Genomic DNA, 18,693 nt, shown 5'->3' with positions numbered 1-18,693 from the left:
GGCTCCCAGTTCCTGGACAGCATGTCACCAGCTTCCAGTACGGAGCCGAGGAGCTGCGGCAGGGCCAGGTGGTGGCGGGACATTAAAAGCCCTGCTCTGCCCAGGCTCGGGGAGCGCGTCACAGGTCTCCAAGGACAGAAAGGCAGGGGCCGGCGGCTGTGCGTGCCTGGAACACAGCGAATGGGCCCGGCTGCAGGTAGACTCTGGGGTCATCACCATGCAAACAATATAAAGCCCATGGCCTCAGGGAGACGCAGATCCCACAGAAAGAGGCGCTCAGAGCAGCCGGGCTTCAGAAGGTGAGTCAGCAACGCTCAGGACACTGACCGCTGCAGATGGGCCGACAGCTGAGGTTCTGGGGCTGCAGACGGTGGACCGTCCAGTGGACGGTGGGGGCCAGGCCTGGCCGGGTGTCAGGAGCAAGCAGGTGCTCATGTGTCCGCACGAGGGATACAGACACACGTGAGGGTAGTTTTGTGTTGAAGGAGACGGGGAGCCAGTGGGAGGCAAAAGCGCTGACGTGGTGAGACCAGCGTCCCGGGAGCTCTCACTTTAGTGAATCAGAAAACACTGGAGCATATCTGTGTGCTGACCGGATGGGGCCAGGGAGACGGAGCAGTGGCGACGCAGGAGAGGGGACGAGAGGACAGGAAGGAGGCCGTGGGGGGCACCGTGCCCGGAGGGAGGGGGTGTGGGCTCCCCGAGGGAGGCGCGGGTCTCCGCGCAGGGATGCAGGCGGCAGGTCACAGATGGGGCGGCCGTGTGTGTGTGCGCTGGGCACTGCCTGCTGGGCGCGAGGAGGGTGGTGGGCGGTGAGCATCCTCTGGGATCTGTGCCTGTGACCTCTAGTGCGATGAGTCTGCAAAGTCCTAACACAGCGCCTCCACCCTCCCCGCTGCCCAGGAACCGCAACCACGGGGCGGGCGGAGGACCGGGCGGCTCCAGGCACCTCCCAGCCCCCGGCTCTGCACCTTGCCCCCCTGGCCCTGCCTGCCCCCTGCTCCTGGGCGGCCCAGCCCGCCTCTGTGGAACACACTCCCTGCCCCCCGCACAGGGAGGGGTTAGGGTTAGGCCCAGCGCCTGAGCTTCCTCTGACCCCAGAACACCAAGGGCCCCAACCCAAGTCAGTCTGGACTTGCCCCCGGCCGCTGGGCACCAGGGCTGCTCCTGAAGGAGGGACACCTGCGGAGGCCAAGGGACGAGGGGGAGGGGAGGGGCTGAGGGTCAGAACCTTCCGTCGCGGGCCCGGATCCTCCAAGCCCTCCGCCAGTAGTCACTGCACCCCATGTGGTACAGATGGTCTTAGGGGCCCACAGACTCCCGGCCGCCAAAGTTACTGTGAGTTTCGGGAGAAAAGACCAGGATGTCCTCAGCTGTCAAAGCCTCATCAACCCAGCCCCACGCTCAGATGAGTCTGCGGTCACCGAGCTGCCCGCCGCGTGCCGGGAACACGGTGACTTCAAGGCCAGCGCCCCCTGCGAGGCGCCCCCGGCGAGGCGCCCGCCCACTGCCTGCAGAGCTGGAGGCTCCGTCTGCGGAGGACCAGCCACTAAACGAGCTCTTATTTCAAGAGCCGGGACTGTGCCGGCCGAGCAGAGCCTCCCCCAAAGACAGCGGCTGGCCTTGGAGTGGCTCTGCGGGGGCATCTCCGCCCTGGGCAGGAGCATCGTAAGTAAGTGCCCTTAATAGTTAATTACTGTCACGGCGGGTGCCGTGACATCCGGGATTTCAGACGTGCGAGCACAGACAGCCACCCCCGAGAGGAGTCGCGTCCGCCATTGTGCATACAACTCGTCAATCGCCCACGATACGGGGCCCAGGCGTCCACCAGGGCCTGGGGCTGAGTGCCAGCGGCTCTAATTGCTGATGGAGAGTTTGGTCAAGTACCTGCTCCTGAGGCCAGCGCAGCGACGTTGGGACACGACGCCTCTGAGGGTCATTAAATTTATCTGCAGTCCTCCTCTCATACCCCACGCCATACGCGTCTTTAGCAAGGAAGACGAAAGTGTGCCCACCAGACCCAGAGGAAAGAGCAACTTCTCTTGCTATATAGACCCAGCAACTGAGAATCGTCTGAAGGAGGAAGTACACGTTTCCGAAGCATCCAACGTTCTCTTAGCCATGACCGCTTTTTCTTGGGGAGACACCGAATCACGATTTCAAAGGCAACCAGACAGTGTCAGGCGAGCCTGGCATGGCACGTCAGCACTTCTGCCGACGGGACGGGAGGACTCATCCAGCCCAGACGCCGGGGCCGCCGCTACCACAGCCCCCCGCCTGGTGCCGACTGACCTCTGCCCCCAGCCCGAGCCTGCCAGGCCGCCCGGGCCACACTGCCCGCAGCTACTCACCGAGCCGACTCCGGTCTGAAGAACTCTCAGTCCAGACATTTTTTCCAGTTGGTCCTTGTTGTCAACTGTTAGGGGAAATTAAGAAGTAAGCGGTCAGCTTTGAGAGGCAAGCGTTCTCCAGACACCCTGAGCGTCTCCCTCTGCAGACACTTCCATAGTCACTGCCAGATCGCCGTTTTAACGGGTGCTGTGGACAAGCCTGGGGCAGAAACCGGGGCAGGGGGCTCCCCACCGAGGGGCCGGCAGATGTAGGACCAGGACGCAAGTCCCTCCAGCTTTGCCCACAGAACGTCCATAGGAAATTCACAGTATCCTTGTGAAGACTGGTTGAGAAATGGTGGGCAGACCTGCTTTGCAAACTGTAGGGCTTTACTTTCGAACGATAGGATGGTTACAAGTGTATAATCATTGGGAACTGGGTTCCATTCACAAGCATTCCGCGTTCACAAGACAGACTCGCTAGCAGGCAAGACTGAACGGCGCCTTCGTTCCGTGAGTCCTGGGAGCTGCTGTACCCCTCTTACTCCTGCCCCAGGAGAATATCCTATAATAATTTGCCTCCACCACAATCAACCCTCATCCTAGTTTGCTCCTGACTTAGAGCGAGGAAGCGTCTCCGAGAATAAATTACCCTCCGTGTCAGACCAAGCGGATTGAGCCCTGGAACAATTAGCAGCCGGAGAGGAAGCCCAGTTAATCCCGATGCCAGCACGGCAAACCCGCGGTCCCCACCTCTTGGAGAGGAAGTGTGTCACAAAGCAATTGACCTTGGCTTACGATTCTGTAGAAGTATTCTTTCGGATAAAGCCCCTGTCATTTTGGAAATGAAACCCAGAAAAAAATAGATTTTATTGCAAACCCTAAGAAGGAAGAGTGCATTGCAACTGTGATCAATGCATAACGAGATAGCAAGAAAATAGCAGTTACTTTCACTTCTTATTGTAAAACGCCTACGTTAGTCTTGGGTAATGAAATTATATCTTTCAGAGGGATACAAACCGGATCCTGCTATGGCCTGCCTCCCCTGCCTCTGGGGCTCTCTCATCGTCGGGTAGAAAGTTTTCCTTTGAACAAACCAACGTTATTTCTTACATTTAGGTAATTATGCAAGCACTGGGGCGGGGGTGGGGGCAGATGCCAACCTGGGGTTAGATAGAGCGCCAGCACTTTAAGAGCCTCTAAGCTGGGGGGTGCCGAGGGGCAGGGAGGGCCAGTGGCCCAAAGGTAAACCTTGAATGGAGGAGAATATTCTTAAGAGATAGAGTATAAAGCAATTGATTTTCATGTTCCCCTGTGAACAAAGGAGGCATTTTGCTGAATGACAGGCTCCTTGGGGACAATAGTGAGTCTTTAATAGGCTGAGGGACACAAAGCACAAAGTAAAGATGGAAATTAAAGTGCTCCACCATTGCTGCCGAGAAGCGACAGGCATTCCAGGCTCAGGAAGGCACAAACCAGCCGGGCAGTAAGATGCAGATGACCCGGTCCAGGGGTCAGCAAAGCTGCCGGGAAGGCCAGGTGGAGACACCTGAGGCTCGGCCGCCATGGGTCCCCAACCGGGCGGGCAGTGTGACGGCTGCGGGGACGGGCCTGAGGGACAAGGGACAGGTCCTGACTGTCCTGCACAAGCCCGCGGAGCCTCGAGGTGACTGTGGGCCTTGCTCGCTGCCCGAAGACCCACGCCCGCTCCCGACGCTGTTGCAGAAGGTTCTGTGCCTGGGCCCTGTCCCCGTTCCACACGTGGCGGGAGAGTCAGTCTCAGCACAGCTTCCCTGTGTCCCCCAAGCACCACTGCCACAGGCCAGTCCAGGGTCCGGGCCGGCTCCTCGCCCCAGGCCCTGGCAGCCGCTTCCCCGCCAGACACGCCCCCAACCTCTCCCCTCTGTGAACACAGCTCCGGCCCCCGGTGGGGTGCGGAGGGGGAGGGGAGCCGCAGCGCCCGGTAGTGGTGAAATGTACAGGCGACTGGCTGGGTATCGAGGCCTCTTGTCTTTAACGTAATTAACTGCAAGTGCGTAAAACTTAATTTTTCATAATGGCTGTGTTTAATAACCGGCTCAAAAAATTCCTGAAAAAGTAAATACGAGCTCCAGTAACCGGTCCAGCTGGCTCCAGCCCCATCCGTACAGTACTTTGTTTCTACCCAAAGTCTAGGTCTTAACATGTCACGTTTCCTCGATTCTACAACGCGTGTTTCCCCGCATCTGAGCACGTCTGCGGTCGGGCTGTTCCAGCCACCATCGTGGGAACGGGGCCCACTATAGACCGACCTCAGCTCATGGCCTCAGAGGCTGTGGAGGAAAGACACGCGTCCTCGTTTCTACCAGAAAATTTCCCACGGGCACCTCCGACAAAGCAGAAACGTCTAGAAGGGGCATCATCTGCTTGGAAGGTCACCCCGGAGCCTGAGCAACGTTCCTGACGGCGGCACCATCCTCAGAAAACCGTGGGCGTTGCCTTGGAAAGTGATGTCATCTCACCCTCATGGTGACCCGTCCCCAAGTGCGGCCACCGCGGACCCTCCGGGCTGACCGCCTCTCAGGGTCCACGTCCTGCCTGAGGGTCCAGCCAGGGAGCCCAGGGACCCAGACTCGTGCTGACAAGGGGTTGCGTCCATTAAGGGTTTGTCACTGAGAACTGACACAGCACTCCACGGAATTGTCCCTGAGAAACGAAAACCCTGGGATGGATGGGACGGACGTGCTGGAGGTGCGTCCCGCGGGCAGTCGGAGCGTCTGGGATCCACTGGAAAGCGGCCTGGACGTGACCTCGTCCCTCCAGCCTCAGCGCGAGGGATCGCTGTCTTCCCAGTCGTTCCATTAACCGCTACGGGAGTCCCAGGAGTGTCACCTGTTCCGCAGGTGTGATAGATCAGGTGGGGCAGGCGGCCCATCGCTGTCACCTGGGTCAGGACGTCACGTCTGTCCCCGCTCTGCTCCATCCTCCGATCCTATTATGTTCCTCACATGACGCAGGGTGTCAACCACCCCTCCCCAAAGTGGACCTCCTCCAAATAACTGCACACGTGGGCGCTCACACACGGGCGCACACACACAACCAGGGCAGACCCCGGAGCAGCACCCCGCGGGGAGGACTGGTCACCACTGTTCAGCTTCACACCAACCCACAGGTTCTGTTCTATAGCGGCTGTTGTTCAGCAAGCGGTGAACCTGCCCCCAAAACCCCACTTTGTCCACGTTTCCTTGTGTTTTCCAAGGACAGCATGAGCCTCTGCATCTCGCTGAGGCTGTCCCCACCAGGGGCTCTTTGCACGAGGAGCCTCTGCCGTGACGCCCATGGGACCTCCTGAGGCCGTGGCACCTCCTAACAACTCGAGCCAGAACCGTGAATCACGCCACCTTCGCATCCACCTCTAGCCCACCTCCATCCTCGTGCAGAGAGCGACAGTGCCCCGAGGACCTGCCTGGAGCTGGGGTCCTCCGAGAACCCACCCAGGGCCCCCATCTCCCTGCCCTCAGCCGACAAGTGCCCGCAGAGACGCTGGTGCGGTTCCCAGTCACGCCTGCAAGTCCCCTCGGCGGCTGGCGCACACGCGTCCGTGGGACTCCAACCCGCTGCCCGTGGTTTCGTGCTCTTTTGCGAACTTCTCAGTCTTGGGCATCAAGTCCTTTTCAACAAAGCCTGTCTCGCTCTGTATTTAAGTTTTTCGTCCTCTGGAATTTCTCATTGGTGGGGATGGTAGCCAGAGACACTGTAATGGTGCCTTTTTCCCAGCATGTGTGAAAGGTACACAATTTATCTTAAGCACAGCCCTTTGGGGTTTTTTTGTTTGTTTATCTATATTTATTTATTTTAGCTCAAATTGACCTAAAAGAGCAACAAGCCCAGTAGTCTTGAGGACATTTTGTAACTCTCAGGCCATTCCGGAATCTTCCCCGGCATCATTCTTACACATTCACCGCTGTGTATATTTCCTCTGAGACTTCCCTGCACAGCTGCATGGACTTCCTCTCACCCATCCCTTCTGCTCGTGGGACTGGATCTCATCTCATACGTTCGTACGTGCTATCCCTCACCCAGATGTACGCCGTGACCTCCATCAGGCATTCAGACTTGGTTCACGGGCACCAGCCCCCATGCTCCCCTCCCGGCCAGCAACCACTCCTCTCTGGAAACACGTTTAACGGCAGCATTACCCTCCACCGGGGCGTGAAACTCACTGCCACTTTTTCGGGCTTTTCTGAGGCCTTTGAGAGGAAAAGAAAAGCTTTGCTGTGGCTACATGTTCTGTCGAATGTCGGCTCCAAGTTATTTTCATGGCCAAATGCAGACCCGGAGCCGGTGGGCGTGAGCCACCAGCAGGCCAGGACTGAGAGACCCCAGCAGGAGCTGCTTTAATAAAGCCGAGAACAATGCATAAAGCCCATTCTTATCTTCGCGGGAGACAAAAAGGGTTTCCAAACACAAAAAGAAGTCCTTTAAAATTAAATTCGCTAGATGAAGGATATGCAAACTAGCTGGAGGAGCAGAACCCTACAATGTTCTCAAGATTCTGCAATAGCCTATTTAATTAGTATTTTAATTTATCAGAATAATTCTTTGCACTTGACAATTTATGCAGCATTCCATATAATTTAAACACGTAGCTACAGTGGAATAATTTTGCCTCTCTCTTTATCCTCGTGATTTTAACCTGAAAGGGTGTGCAGAAGTCTCTTCTGTGATCTAAATTGCTACAGGGACAACTTAACGGCCGTGGCCCATTAGAAAGCCCGAGGGCGGGGAGCGGGGGGTGCGGGAGGTGGGCAGACACCAGGGGGCTGGGGTCCTGGGGGAAAGGGTGGAGCCGGCTTCTGGCACAGCCCAAAGCACTGCTCCTGGGGTTACCGATCTGCATCCCCTGCGTATTTCCACCCTGAGACACATGCACCTGCTCTGCACCTGGTCCCACCCAGAGGCGTCTGCAGAAGTGGACAGTCTAGACCGTTCGGGGGCCACTGACTGGACCCACTGTCCCCCACGCCCTGGGATCAGCCTTATTGAAATCGCACGGCCTCCGGTCACCAGCCCGGGAAGTGACTCGACCCTCCCGTACACTCTCCCTCTCCTCGGAACCTGTCAGGCTGAACTCAGTCCTGGGAAGGGGAGCAGGCTCGAGAGAAGGCTGACCCCGACGCTCCAGTTGCCTGGCCCCCTCATCGGTGCTCTGGGCAACCTCGCCCGCACCTCCCTTTTTTTCTCTCAGGGCCAAGGGGGTGTTTCAGAGCAGGTGGCCACGTGAGCAGCGGTCCTCCCAGGACCAGAGGTGAGCTGCCCGACACCTGCCCGAGGACAGGTGGAAGGCACCGGGCCGAGTCCCCGCTTCGGGCTTGGCCGCACTGAGGCACATACCCCAGGGGCCCTGGCAGCTTGTGCCCTGCAGACCCGCAGGGTGAGGGGACGGGGCCGCAGCAGGACCCGAGCGGAGGTGCTGAGCCCGTCATCGACAGGGCCACCCTGGCTGAGCTGCACGCCCTCGTGTCCTCTGGGCGACACGCTGCTGCCACCTAACGCCGCGAGGGTTTTGAGCTGAGGAGGGGCCGGGGAGGGTCTGAACGGCAGGGCAGGAAGGAGTGCAGGGCGGGGGGCCGGGGGAGAGGAGACACAAATTAATTAACTTGTCAAACCTGCCTCTCAGCCAGAAAGCAAAGGATTCGTGCCCGAAGAGGCCCCGTTTCCCAGCGGGGCTGCATGCCCAACTCTCGAGTTTCCCTGCATCTCGGTTTGCTGTTCCTCAAGTTTCCACGGACCGTCCCAGTACCTGCAGCAGCGGGAAAGCATGTTGCTCCTGGAATGACACCTGTTAGTTACCCGTCTCCGGTATGTCAGTCTGGATGGGACGCCACGAATTGTGCTCCTGGCTCATCGTGTTGGCAACCAGATGCACATTGAAGCTAAACTGCATGTACTTTATTTTTATAAAAATAACTACAATTCGATTACATGTTCAAAAAATAGAAAAAAAACCTCAGCTTTATTTAAATAGTTTAGATTTAAAGCTTTGCTGTTTGTTAATTATATTTTGTTTTTATAACGATAATAGTTCATTTAGAATTTTTTTTAAATGCCTTTTTGAAGGCATATAAATTTAATTTGCAACTTCATATGTATTTTATATTTCTGATGAAAATACTTTCACATTTTATATACTGTGTACAGCTGGATCATTTCTGTCTAAATGCACAGATTTTATGAAAGTGTTCTTTAAACAATATTATCGGTGATTTTGTGAAACAAAGGGAAGAAAATACATTTATAAATAAATGCGCTATAATTTAGGGACTGTGTATGCTTTAACTCATTACCCACCCAAATTCTGCTAACTCACTAAGACAATACCCAAACATGCAAGATAATAATTCAATCCAGCTGTCTTTTATATTTGGCTGCAAACCCCATAGCTTTATGCATATTTAACCATTTTTTCACTACGAATATATATTTTCCAAGTATAAAGGTAGACTGTCAACAGCTCGTTAGCCTGACGCAGACTTTTCATTGTTAGAAACCCAGCGCGGGGCCGTGGTTTGTGCTTGGCCTGGGTCCCCAGCACTGGGGCAGCTGATTCCCAGCAGGCAGCCCGGTGGCCCCGTGACAACGCGAGTTGGTCACATCATCCTCTCCTGGGGGCACCCCTCACTCACGGTCAAGTCTCAGGTTCCTGTCACAGGTGCAAGGTCTTCACGCCCAGGTGGCGCCGCCCTGCGGGCACCCCTGACCACCGCTGCGGTGCCCCATCCAGCCTGAGCATTCCCAGGGGTGGGGAGGGGCGCTCCTGCCGCAGGGCCTTTGCACCTGCCGTTTGCTCCCGGGGCCCCTGGGTCCACATGACTCGCCTCCTCCACGTCTTGGTTTAAAGTCACCTTATTTCCACCCAGTATCAAATCGCCCCTCCCCCGTGTGGTCCTCCGCTCCCCGGCCAGCTTTACTTTTTCCCCTAGAGCCATTATCCCCAGAAAACAGAATGCGCGCGAACGTAGCTCAACAGACAGGACATTCCCGGGAGGCAGGGTGGGCCCAGGCTTAGGACAGCGTCAGCACACAGGAGGTGCTGGGGGAACCGGGACGCGATGCGTAGAGCGAACAAGCGAACTCAGGCCCTGCTGGTGTTTTCTGCCCTGTTACTCTTACCAGGACCATGAATCACCAGGTTATCACCATCACACGTATGTGTGTGTGTTGGGGGGAGCTTTTCCACACCCACAGTTCCAGTGTTTGAATAAAGCGTCGACCCAAAGAAGTCCGAGGATGCCTACTGGACGGAGCATGCTCACGACGGAGGGTCTCCCCCCCCCCCGCCCCCCCCCCCCCCCCACCCGCCGCTGTGAGCTCTGGCTCAAGCTTGCACGCAGTGCAGACGCCCTCAGGCTCCTCGGCTGAGGCTTCCTGCTTCCCACGCGGCACCCACTGCCCGAGTGTGACGCAGACCACGCGGGACTGGCTGTCCAGACCCGGCTGAGCGGCCGCAGGAGGGCGCTTGGTGGCTCTTGTGATCGCAGCCCCGCCCGTGACAGCACGGCCCCGGGAGGTGTCCTCTGTCCGTCATTCTACGTTGAGCCACCTACAGTAAGCGTGCTGCCACGAGATTTGGGGATTTGATTTTGCTAAACTGTCAGAGAGAATTAAAATAATCCCGGAGCATAACTGCTTCCCTGACACGCATATACCAGAACCCGAGACAGCACTTAAGGCTTCGTTCCCAGGGAGGGAAGGAGGAGGGTGGGGGAGTGTTGCAGACCGAAGTTACAGCAGCTTCCTCTGTACCTTCAGTCTGGTCTCCAAAGGGGGCGGAGCTGGCCGTCCCCAAAGAGCCTGCATCATTGTGTCCCTGTGCCCGCGGTGAGGCCTGGCACCAGAGACGGGCCTCCAGGCACCTCCCCATCAGGGGCCGCAGCGCCCTCTGGCTTCTTAAAAGGGGTTCTGTTTTGAGGAGACGCCACCTGACAGATGTACACGATGCAGAAGGGCTCGTTTCCACATCACCCAAGGCTCCCCGTGCTGAGAGAGCAAAGAGCAACATGGTTGATAAAGAGATAAAATTAATGCGTATTGGTTTACGTCCGTATGAAATACACCAGATGTTTAAATGTGTGTCGCAGGTTCCTGGAAAGCATCTCCCTTGCCGACTCATGGGGACGGGACATTCTCTTGACTGTTAGAAATATTGTTTTGTTAATTTGTAATTCAAAAATATCAATATTTTACATCGGTATTTAATTAAAGATTAGACATTTTATAAAATATATATTGGTTATAAAGAATACTAAGACAGCAAACGCCCAGTTACTAACCCACCCTCTGCAAAAGAAATGCGGCGTTTCGGTCGCACCTGATACTCGCAGCATACATCATGGCCCTACTTAGTCCTCCCCATCAGACGTAGTGACTCCTCCGAATTCTGGGGTGACGGTTTCCCTTTCTGCAGACTTTGTCTCACACATGGGCACAGTGTTTGCTTTTGCTGGGTCTGAATTTAATGGGATGAAACGTCGTCAAACAGGTCCTCCTCCAACTTGCACCTTGCGCTGACCCTGGCGTTTCTGAGGCCCGACTGGGTCTCGCGTTGGCTGTGGTTTGTGTGTTCTCACTGCTCTCAGGCTGCATGAATACATTCAACACATCCTGACTGACTTTTCCAGTCAATTGTCCAATCCAGGGGACCGCGGGCCTGTTTCTTCTTCACCTGCCTCTCAAGTGGTGTGGCCGTGAGCATCCCTGCCCATCTCCAGGCAGGTGGAGAGAATGCTCTCCAGTAGAATCGCTAGGACATAGAGTCCCAAGGTGACTTCACCAATTGACACGCCTGCCATCAGCTCACAAGCGTTCCCCCTGCTCCAGACCCTCACCAGTTTGTAGATGAACATTTTTGCCCATTTGGTAGCCGTTACGTTGTGTCTCCTGGTGCTTTCAATGTGTGTGTCTTCCATTTCTGATCAGGTTGAGCACGTTGTGTGTCTGTTCACCATTCATGCTTCCTCTTATATGAAATTCTTGTGGTGTTTTTTGCCCATTTTTCTGTTGGGCTGTTTGTCTTTTTCTTATTGCTTTGTAGGGGGTCTTGAGACATTCTGCACACGAATACTTGGTCAGCTACGTGTGTTACTACCTTATCTCAGTTTGTCATTTGGCTTATTTCACATTTCCTAATTTTAATACAGTCTAGTTTATCATTTTCTTTAAGGTTTTCACTTCGGGTATCTTGTTTAAAAAATTATCCTCTACCCCAAGATCATAAAGATATCGTTGTATATTTTCTTCTAAAAGCTTTAAGATTTGCCCTTCACAGGTGAGTCCTACCCCTGGGAGCTGATTTTGTGGATGAGGAGAGGTCGTTTTCTAAGCAGACACCTATTTTTGCCACACAATTTAAAGAGAAGGCCCTTCGTCCCTCCAGTCTGCAATGCCAGCTCCATCAGCAATCACTTCCACAATAGGGCCCACTTCCGGGCCTCCTGGGCTCGGGGTCCCCCAGTCTCTGTGCGCCCAGACCCGCCCCGTCTCACACGCCCCAGTACCTGGTACCTGCTGCATCACAGCACGGCAGCCTCTCACCCCGCTGCTTTCCTGCAGGGGTGCCCTGCCGGTTCTGGCTCTTTGCATTTTCTAATACACTTCAGAATCAGTCTGTCAAGTTTCCACATAAATATAAAAAATAAAACACAATAAAAAAATAAATCTTCTGAGATTTTTGTTAAAATTGTATTGAATCTGGAGGTTTGGGAGAATTAACATCTTTATTCTCAACCTGTGAGCAGGTAAATCTTCCCAGGTGTTAAGGCCTTCTTTCACATCTTTCAATAAAGTTTTATAATTTTCTCCATAAAGGTCTTGCATATAAAAATATTTATTCCTGGTACCTCTTTTTCATTCTATGGTAAACGGTTATCATTTTAAAAACTATATTTTCTAAATTTTTAAAGTATAGAAATCCAATTGAGTTTTGCACATAATTTCATATAGAGCAACCCTCAACTATCTGACTAATTTATCTGGATTTTCCTTTGTGTTTCTGAGTAAATAACAAGATTGCCTGTAAAAAGTAATGGGTTTGTTTCCTCCTTTCTAACCCCACCTTCTCTTTCTTTTTCCTGCTTTACTGCAAGTTGATGGGACCCTCCCGTAGAACACTTCATAAACGTAGTGGATGCACACATCTTTGTCTGATTTCCGGTGCTGAAGGGGTATTTTCAATGTTTCACTATCAAGTATGATATTTCTGTAGGATTTTAAAATCAAGTTAACAAACTCATCCTACTTTACTAAGCATTTTTTTTATGAATGAATGCTAACTTTTAGCAAATGTTTTTATCGACATCTACTCAGATAACCACGAGTTTTCTTCTTTAATCTATGCATGTGGTAGATTACATTCATTATTTTTCTAATGTTGGACCTTACATTGTTCATGATGTATTTTTAAAATAAATTGCTAGATTTAATTCCTTGTATTTGGTTTAGTTTTTGTATCTGTGCTTTTGAAGGAAATCCATCTCTAATTTATCTTCCTTGCACTGTCATTGTCGAGTTTGGTATCAGGGTTATCCTAACTCATGAGTTGAGGAGACAGGGGTGTTTTGTGTAAGACTGGGCTTATTTGAATGTGTAGAAGGAACGTGTACTTATAAAATATGTGGGCCTGGTGTTTTCTTCATGGGAAGACATTTACCTATAAATTCAATTTCTTCTTTGGTTATAGGACTATTAAAGTTTTCTATTTCTTCATTTTGGTTATGTTATCTAAATTTTCAAATAAACTATCACAACATTGTTCACCCTCTTGCTATCCTTTTATACACTAAAGCATCTTTATTTACATTCCACTTTTAATTCCCAATATAGTTTTTGCTTTCTTTCTCTTTTATCTTGACCATTTATGATAGAGATTTTTCAATTTTATCAGTTTTTTCCAAGAAGAAATATTTTGCTTTGCTTATCCTCTCTGTTTTATATTTGTTCTCTATTTCAGTCAGTTCTCCCTTTATCTTTTTTATTTCCTTCCTTCCACTTTACTTGGGTTTATGCCATTGTTCTTTTTCTAACTCTTAAATTAAAAACTTAATTAATTTAAGTCTTGTTTCTTTTCTAATATGAACAGTTGAAGCAATAAATTTCTCTCAAGTTTCTGCTTTTAAAGCAAACTCCCAAGTATTAAAATATACTTCAGTATTTCTATTATTCATTATTATTGATTATATGTTTTAAATTTCCATTTTGATATATACTCTCTCCCTCTCTCTCTATATATATACATATATATATGTATCTTTTTGTGTTCTTTTACCTATGTCTCAAAAAGAACATATACCTATATATTTTTTTTTCCAGTCTGTAAATCTCTGTTTTTTACCGGAACTTTTGTTCACTTACATTTATTGTGATTTCTGACACATTTGAATTTATTTCTAGCATCCTCTGTTGTCTTTATGTTTGAAAGTTATATTCTCTATTTCTATTTTTCAGTGGTTTCCCACAGACTATATTACCCACAGGTAGCGAACGCTCATGTTAGTAAAGATCTATGCTCTCTTCCTAAACATTACAAAGACCCTAAGTGATCTCAGTTTAAATACTATTGCTTTCACGATCACTATTTCAATCCTCCCTTGTTTTGGCCTCACAAAACATTTTTATTTCAAACAGTATACTTTGTTTAGCTGCATTCCCACATTTACTGTTTCCTTTGCTCATCAGTCCTTCTGCACTCAAGGTCTTCCTTATGGGGTTATTTTCTTTTGCTTGTAGTAAATCTTTTAGAATTAACTTAAATGAGAACCTCTTGGTGACAAACTCTTTTTGTTTTTTTTTTAATAAAGTATCATCATTCAACCTTATTTTCTGTTAAGCCCTCATTTTTGAAAGATGCTGTCTCTTGGTACAATTCCAGGTGGACAACAATTTCCCTTCAGTAATAGGAAGACACTACTCTCCTGTCATCTGTTTCATTTTGGCTGCTGAGAAATCAGCCATGAATAAAATTCTCATTCCTTCCTGCATCACTTGTCTTTCTCCTCGGCTGCCGTTCAGATCCTCTCTTTGTCTTGGGTGTCTTGCAGTGTCACTGTTATGAACCTACGTGTGGAATTGTTTTCACTCTAATAGGCTTCTTGAATCTGAGGACTGGTGTCTTCCATCAGTGACAGGCTTTTTCAGCCATTATATCTGCAAACATTGCAGCTTGACCACTTTCTGTTTTCTTCTGGAACTCCTAGTAAGTGTATAAAAGATTATCTTCCTTTGTGTTCTAGGAATACTTACCTTTTTTCTTTTCATATTTTCCATTTCTTTCTCTCTCTCTAGGCTGCATCCTGGATAATTTATTCAGTTCTATCTTTTAGTTCACTAATTCCCTCTTCAACTAGATTTAATCTGTCATTAAACACACCTCCTGAGTTTAAAATGTCTATAATTGTATCTTTCATTAAAAAATTCTATTCTTTTAAAAAGTATTTTTGGTCATTTTTAAGACAAAAATGGTCATTTTTAATATGACATTTTTAGGTCATATTTTTTCTCGTTCTTGTTTGTATTCCTCTAAACAGACCATGATTCTTGAATTCACGTTCCATGTCTACTAGTCAGTGTCTGAGGTTTCATTTTGTCCATGGTTTCAGGTGACCTTTCTCATGGTGCCTTATTCTCCAGCATGTTCTGAAATTCCTATTTCTCGGGATTTTAACTGTGGGAATCCTTCGAGGACAGAGAAAATGGAGGATTCTTCAAAGGATTTGCATTTCCTTCTTCCAGGCTTCTGGAATCCCTGTCAACTTGGGACCAGTTTAAACTGAATTGCGAGCTTGGGGTTTGGGGCCACCAGGGGGTGTGCAGGTGGACGGCACACTCCTGTGGGGCTGCGAGTGCCCAGTACCAGCCCCATACCCGGTGACAACTCGGGAAACAGGCAGTTCCCATCCTCAGGGTCAAACGGGGCAGTCAGGGGTTGCTTTCACCCGCTGTGGTTTGGAGGCAGCCCTGGCTGCTTGTGGTGGGTCCTCACCAGCCTCGCTGTGTTAGTCCCACCCTGGGTCTTCCTCCTGTCCTCCACAGTCTATGGGGTCATGAATGTTAAAGTTCAAGTTCACCTGGTTTGGAAACTACCCTCAAGATAAAGGTCCACGTTACTCTCCCTTACGTCCCAGGCTCCTGCTTTCACTTAACCGGGATCTCTAAGGATTTCAATGTTGCCAGATACCGAATATGTTTAAAACTGTCTCTTTTTATCTTCATATTCCAGCATTTTTGCTTGTTTTCTGAATGACGATCAGTCCCAGTATCTAGTTCTCTCAGTGCACTGGTGAAGCAGGGAAACCCCAGCCATCCTCTGGGCAGTCCCCACCCCATCCTCCACTGCTCCAAGCTTAAGTGAGCTTGAGCAAAACCTCGGGGAATGATACATATGAGGTGCGTAAGACATCAAATGATCAGCAGTTTTCTGTACCTGTATGTAAATGTGGCTATAAAATCGTCAGATTATTCAACGTTTGTGTGCAATCTGCTGCAGGAACTCCTGTTTGGATTGCGAGACGGAGCATATCAGTAACCCCTCCCCTTGGCGTGCCCAGAGTCCGGTCAACGTCCCTCCACCCACAGCTGGCAGGGTCGTGCAGACTCTGTGTCTGACGCCTCGGCCCCAGGGAGCAGCCTGGGGCTGAGGCACACCCCGGAGCGCCCCGGCTCACAGACAGGTGGACGTGCGCTTCCTCCCCGAGGCCCTCGGTGTGGCTGTAGGCGCTACAGGCAGGCGTCCAGACTCCAGGCCATCTTCCGCTTCAGGACGCCTGGGATCACGAAGAAGTGCGCGTTTCAACGCCACAAACGGCTCCCCTCCCGTCATCTTTGGTTCATAAGCAGAGATGCGTGGACGGTCCCAAAGCGGCTGTGAGAGGAGCAGGAAAGACACACCAGGTGCTGCCCCGTCTGCATCCGGAGAGCGGCGTGGTACCCCGTCCTTGGAGCCCTCACTTGGCGCCAGAGCGTGCACCCCCGGGCCACACATCCTGCCCGCTCGTGGGGTCCCTGCAGCGGGAAGAGGCCTCAGCACTCTGCCTTCCAAACCTGCCCTTTCTCTCCTTACTGCCTGTGTGAAGCGAAGCACTGAACTCGTCCAGCCTCAAATGCAGAAATGCACGTCTGAGGGCCATCCTCCCTTGGAAACAGAGGCCAGTGGGTCAGACCCCCACCGCGCGGTCCCCAGAAAGGTCCTTCAGGCCTTGTCTTCCAGCCCTGACTGAGTGAATATAGGAGGCTTTCATCGGCCCGGTGTCCTGTGAAGTCTCCCGAGAGCGGGCTGGGCCTCGGTGAGGACAGAGCTTCACCGCAACGTGACAACAATGACAAGCTGGTAAAAGCTGTGTCAGCTTCAATTTCCAACTCATTTTTCAAATTATTTTAATTAGATATTGTTTCAATCTCACTTATATTAATTTAATATCTGATATCAACATTTCAGTTTTCAATTTGTTCCAATGATTTTTTCCAGTCTGCCTGGTTGCCTGGAGGAATTTAAAATACGGTGTTTATCTTCAGCAATTTTCCATGCATGGATCCTGGCGAACTGCTAGTTCAATAAAAGTGACGGGGGAGGGAGGGACCCTGGTGCTTAGGAGAGATGGAAATTCGTCTTATCATTTATCTCTAGACATTAAAGTAAGCAGGTACAGCAAGGGCTAGGAACTCATAATAATAAGATTTTCCACCAATTTCACTGTGTAATTGGCTTTCCTGAAGCAAATTTCAGTGAAATCTGACAAAGCTGTTTTTATTAAAAGGTATCTAAACAGCCACATTCCTCGTCAACACATTTTCTGATGATTCGCAGCCATAAGGCCTTCAACCTGCCCCTACAAGAGCCTTCTTCCAGACACGCTGTTGCAGTTTTAGGTTCTGAGTTTTCTTATACTTTTTTTTTTTTTTTTTTTAGCTATTAGTATGGACACTGGTAAAGGCATGCTTTTGCTAGGGTGACCATGAAGTTAACCAGGCCTCCATGTTATAAAATATGGGTGTCAGATGTCCTCAATGCCCTCTTAAGGGGAGATAATTAGTTTAATTCCTGAAGCTGATCATTAGAAATACGCAGATCAAATTGTTTTTGAAAAGTCTGAGGAACATAAAATAGTGAAGATCAACTGCAACTCGAGAACAATATAAAACTAACACGATCTACACGGCAGAAGACAAACAATAGAAGAAACAGGAAGGAAGCACAGCAAGTGGAAAGCATGAAACAAGATGATAAATAAAAATACATATCATTACGACAATACACGTAAATAGGTTAAATTATACTATTAGGACAATTCTCTCAGGCCAAACTATATGTTACCTACAGAAAACACATCTATAACATAGCAGTTCAGAAAGATTAAAAATTGAAAGCGTAGGAAAACATGAGGTACATATAAACAGAAATGAAGGAGTGGTCATGGCATTAACATCAAGATAATGTACAATTTTTTTTTAGTGAAATAAATAAGGTAATTGTATATTAATGTTAAAACAAATCTGGGGGGACCTTCAAGATGGCGGAGGAGTGAGATGTGGAGATCACCTTCCTCCCCACAAATACATCAAAAATACAACTACACGTGGAACAACGCCTACAGAACACCTACTGAGTGCTGGCAGAGGACCTCAGACTTCCCAAAAGGCAAGACATTCCCCATGTACCTGGGTAGGGCAAAAGGAAAAACAGAGACAAAAGAATAGGGATGGGACCTGACCCTCTGGGAGGGAGCTGTGAAGGAGGAAAGGTTTCCACACACTAGGAAGCCCCTTCACTGGCAGAGATGGGGGGTGGCAGGGGGGGAGCTTCAGAGCCACAAGGAGAGCGCAGCCACAGGGGTGCGGAGGGCAAAGCGGAGAGATTCCCGCACAGAGGATCGGTGCCGACCGGCACTCACCAGCCCGAGAGGCTTGTCTGCTCACCCGCCGGGACAGGTGGGGCTGGGAGCTGAGGCTCGGGCTTTGGAGGTCACATCCCAGGGCGAGGACTGGGGTTGGCGGCGTGAACACAGGCTGAAGGGGGCTAGTGCGCCACGGCTAGCCAGGAGGGAGTCCGGGGAAAAGTCTGGACCTGCCTAAGAGGCAAGAGACCATTGTCTCGGGGTGCACAAGGAGAGGGGATTCAGAGCACGGCCTAAACGAGCTCCAGAGACGGGCGCAAGCCGCGGCTAACAGCGCGGACCCCAGAGACGGGCATGAAAAGCTAAGGCTGCTGCTGCCGCCACCAAGAAGCCTGTGTGTGAGCACAGGTCACTATCCACACCCCCCTTCTGGGGAGCCTCTGCAGCCCGCCACTGCCAGGGTCCCGGGATCCAGGGACAACTTCCCTGGGAGAACGCAT

General features: G+C 50.8%; 1 protein-coding gene across 1 annotated transcript in view; it reads right to left on the bottom strand.

The window, feature by feature from the left end:
- Positions 1-18,693, bottom strand: part of PTPRN2 (protein tyrosine phosphatase receptor type N2) — a 693,051-nt gene that overhangs the window by 246,712 nt on the left and 427,646 nt on the right. The window contains exon 12 of the mRNA XM_032644042.1: positions 2,352-2,416. Within this exon, the coding sequence (XP_032499933.1) occupies positions 2,352-2,416 (65 nt within the window). The remainder of the gene's footprint in view (positions 1-2,351; positions 2,417-18,693) is intronic.

This window comes from Phocoena sinus, chromosome 9 (assembly GCF_008692025.1).
Source record: "Phocoena sinus isolate mPhoSin1 chromosome 9, mPhoSin1.pri, whole genome shotgun sequence".
NCBI lineage: Eukaryota > Metazoa > Chordata > Mammalia > Artiodactyla > Phocoenidae > Phocoena > Phocoena sinus.
Note: the sequence above shows the minus strand (reverse complement) of the source record. Positions and strands in the feature narration are given on the sequence as shown.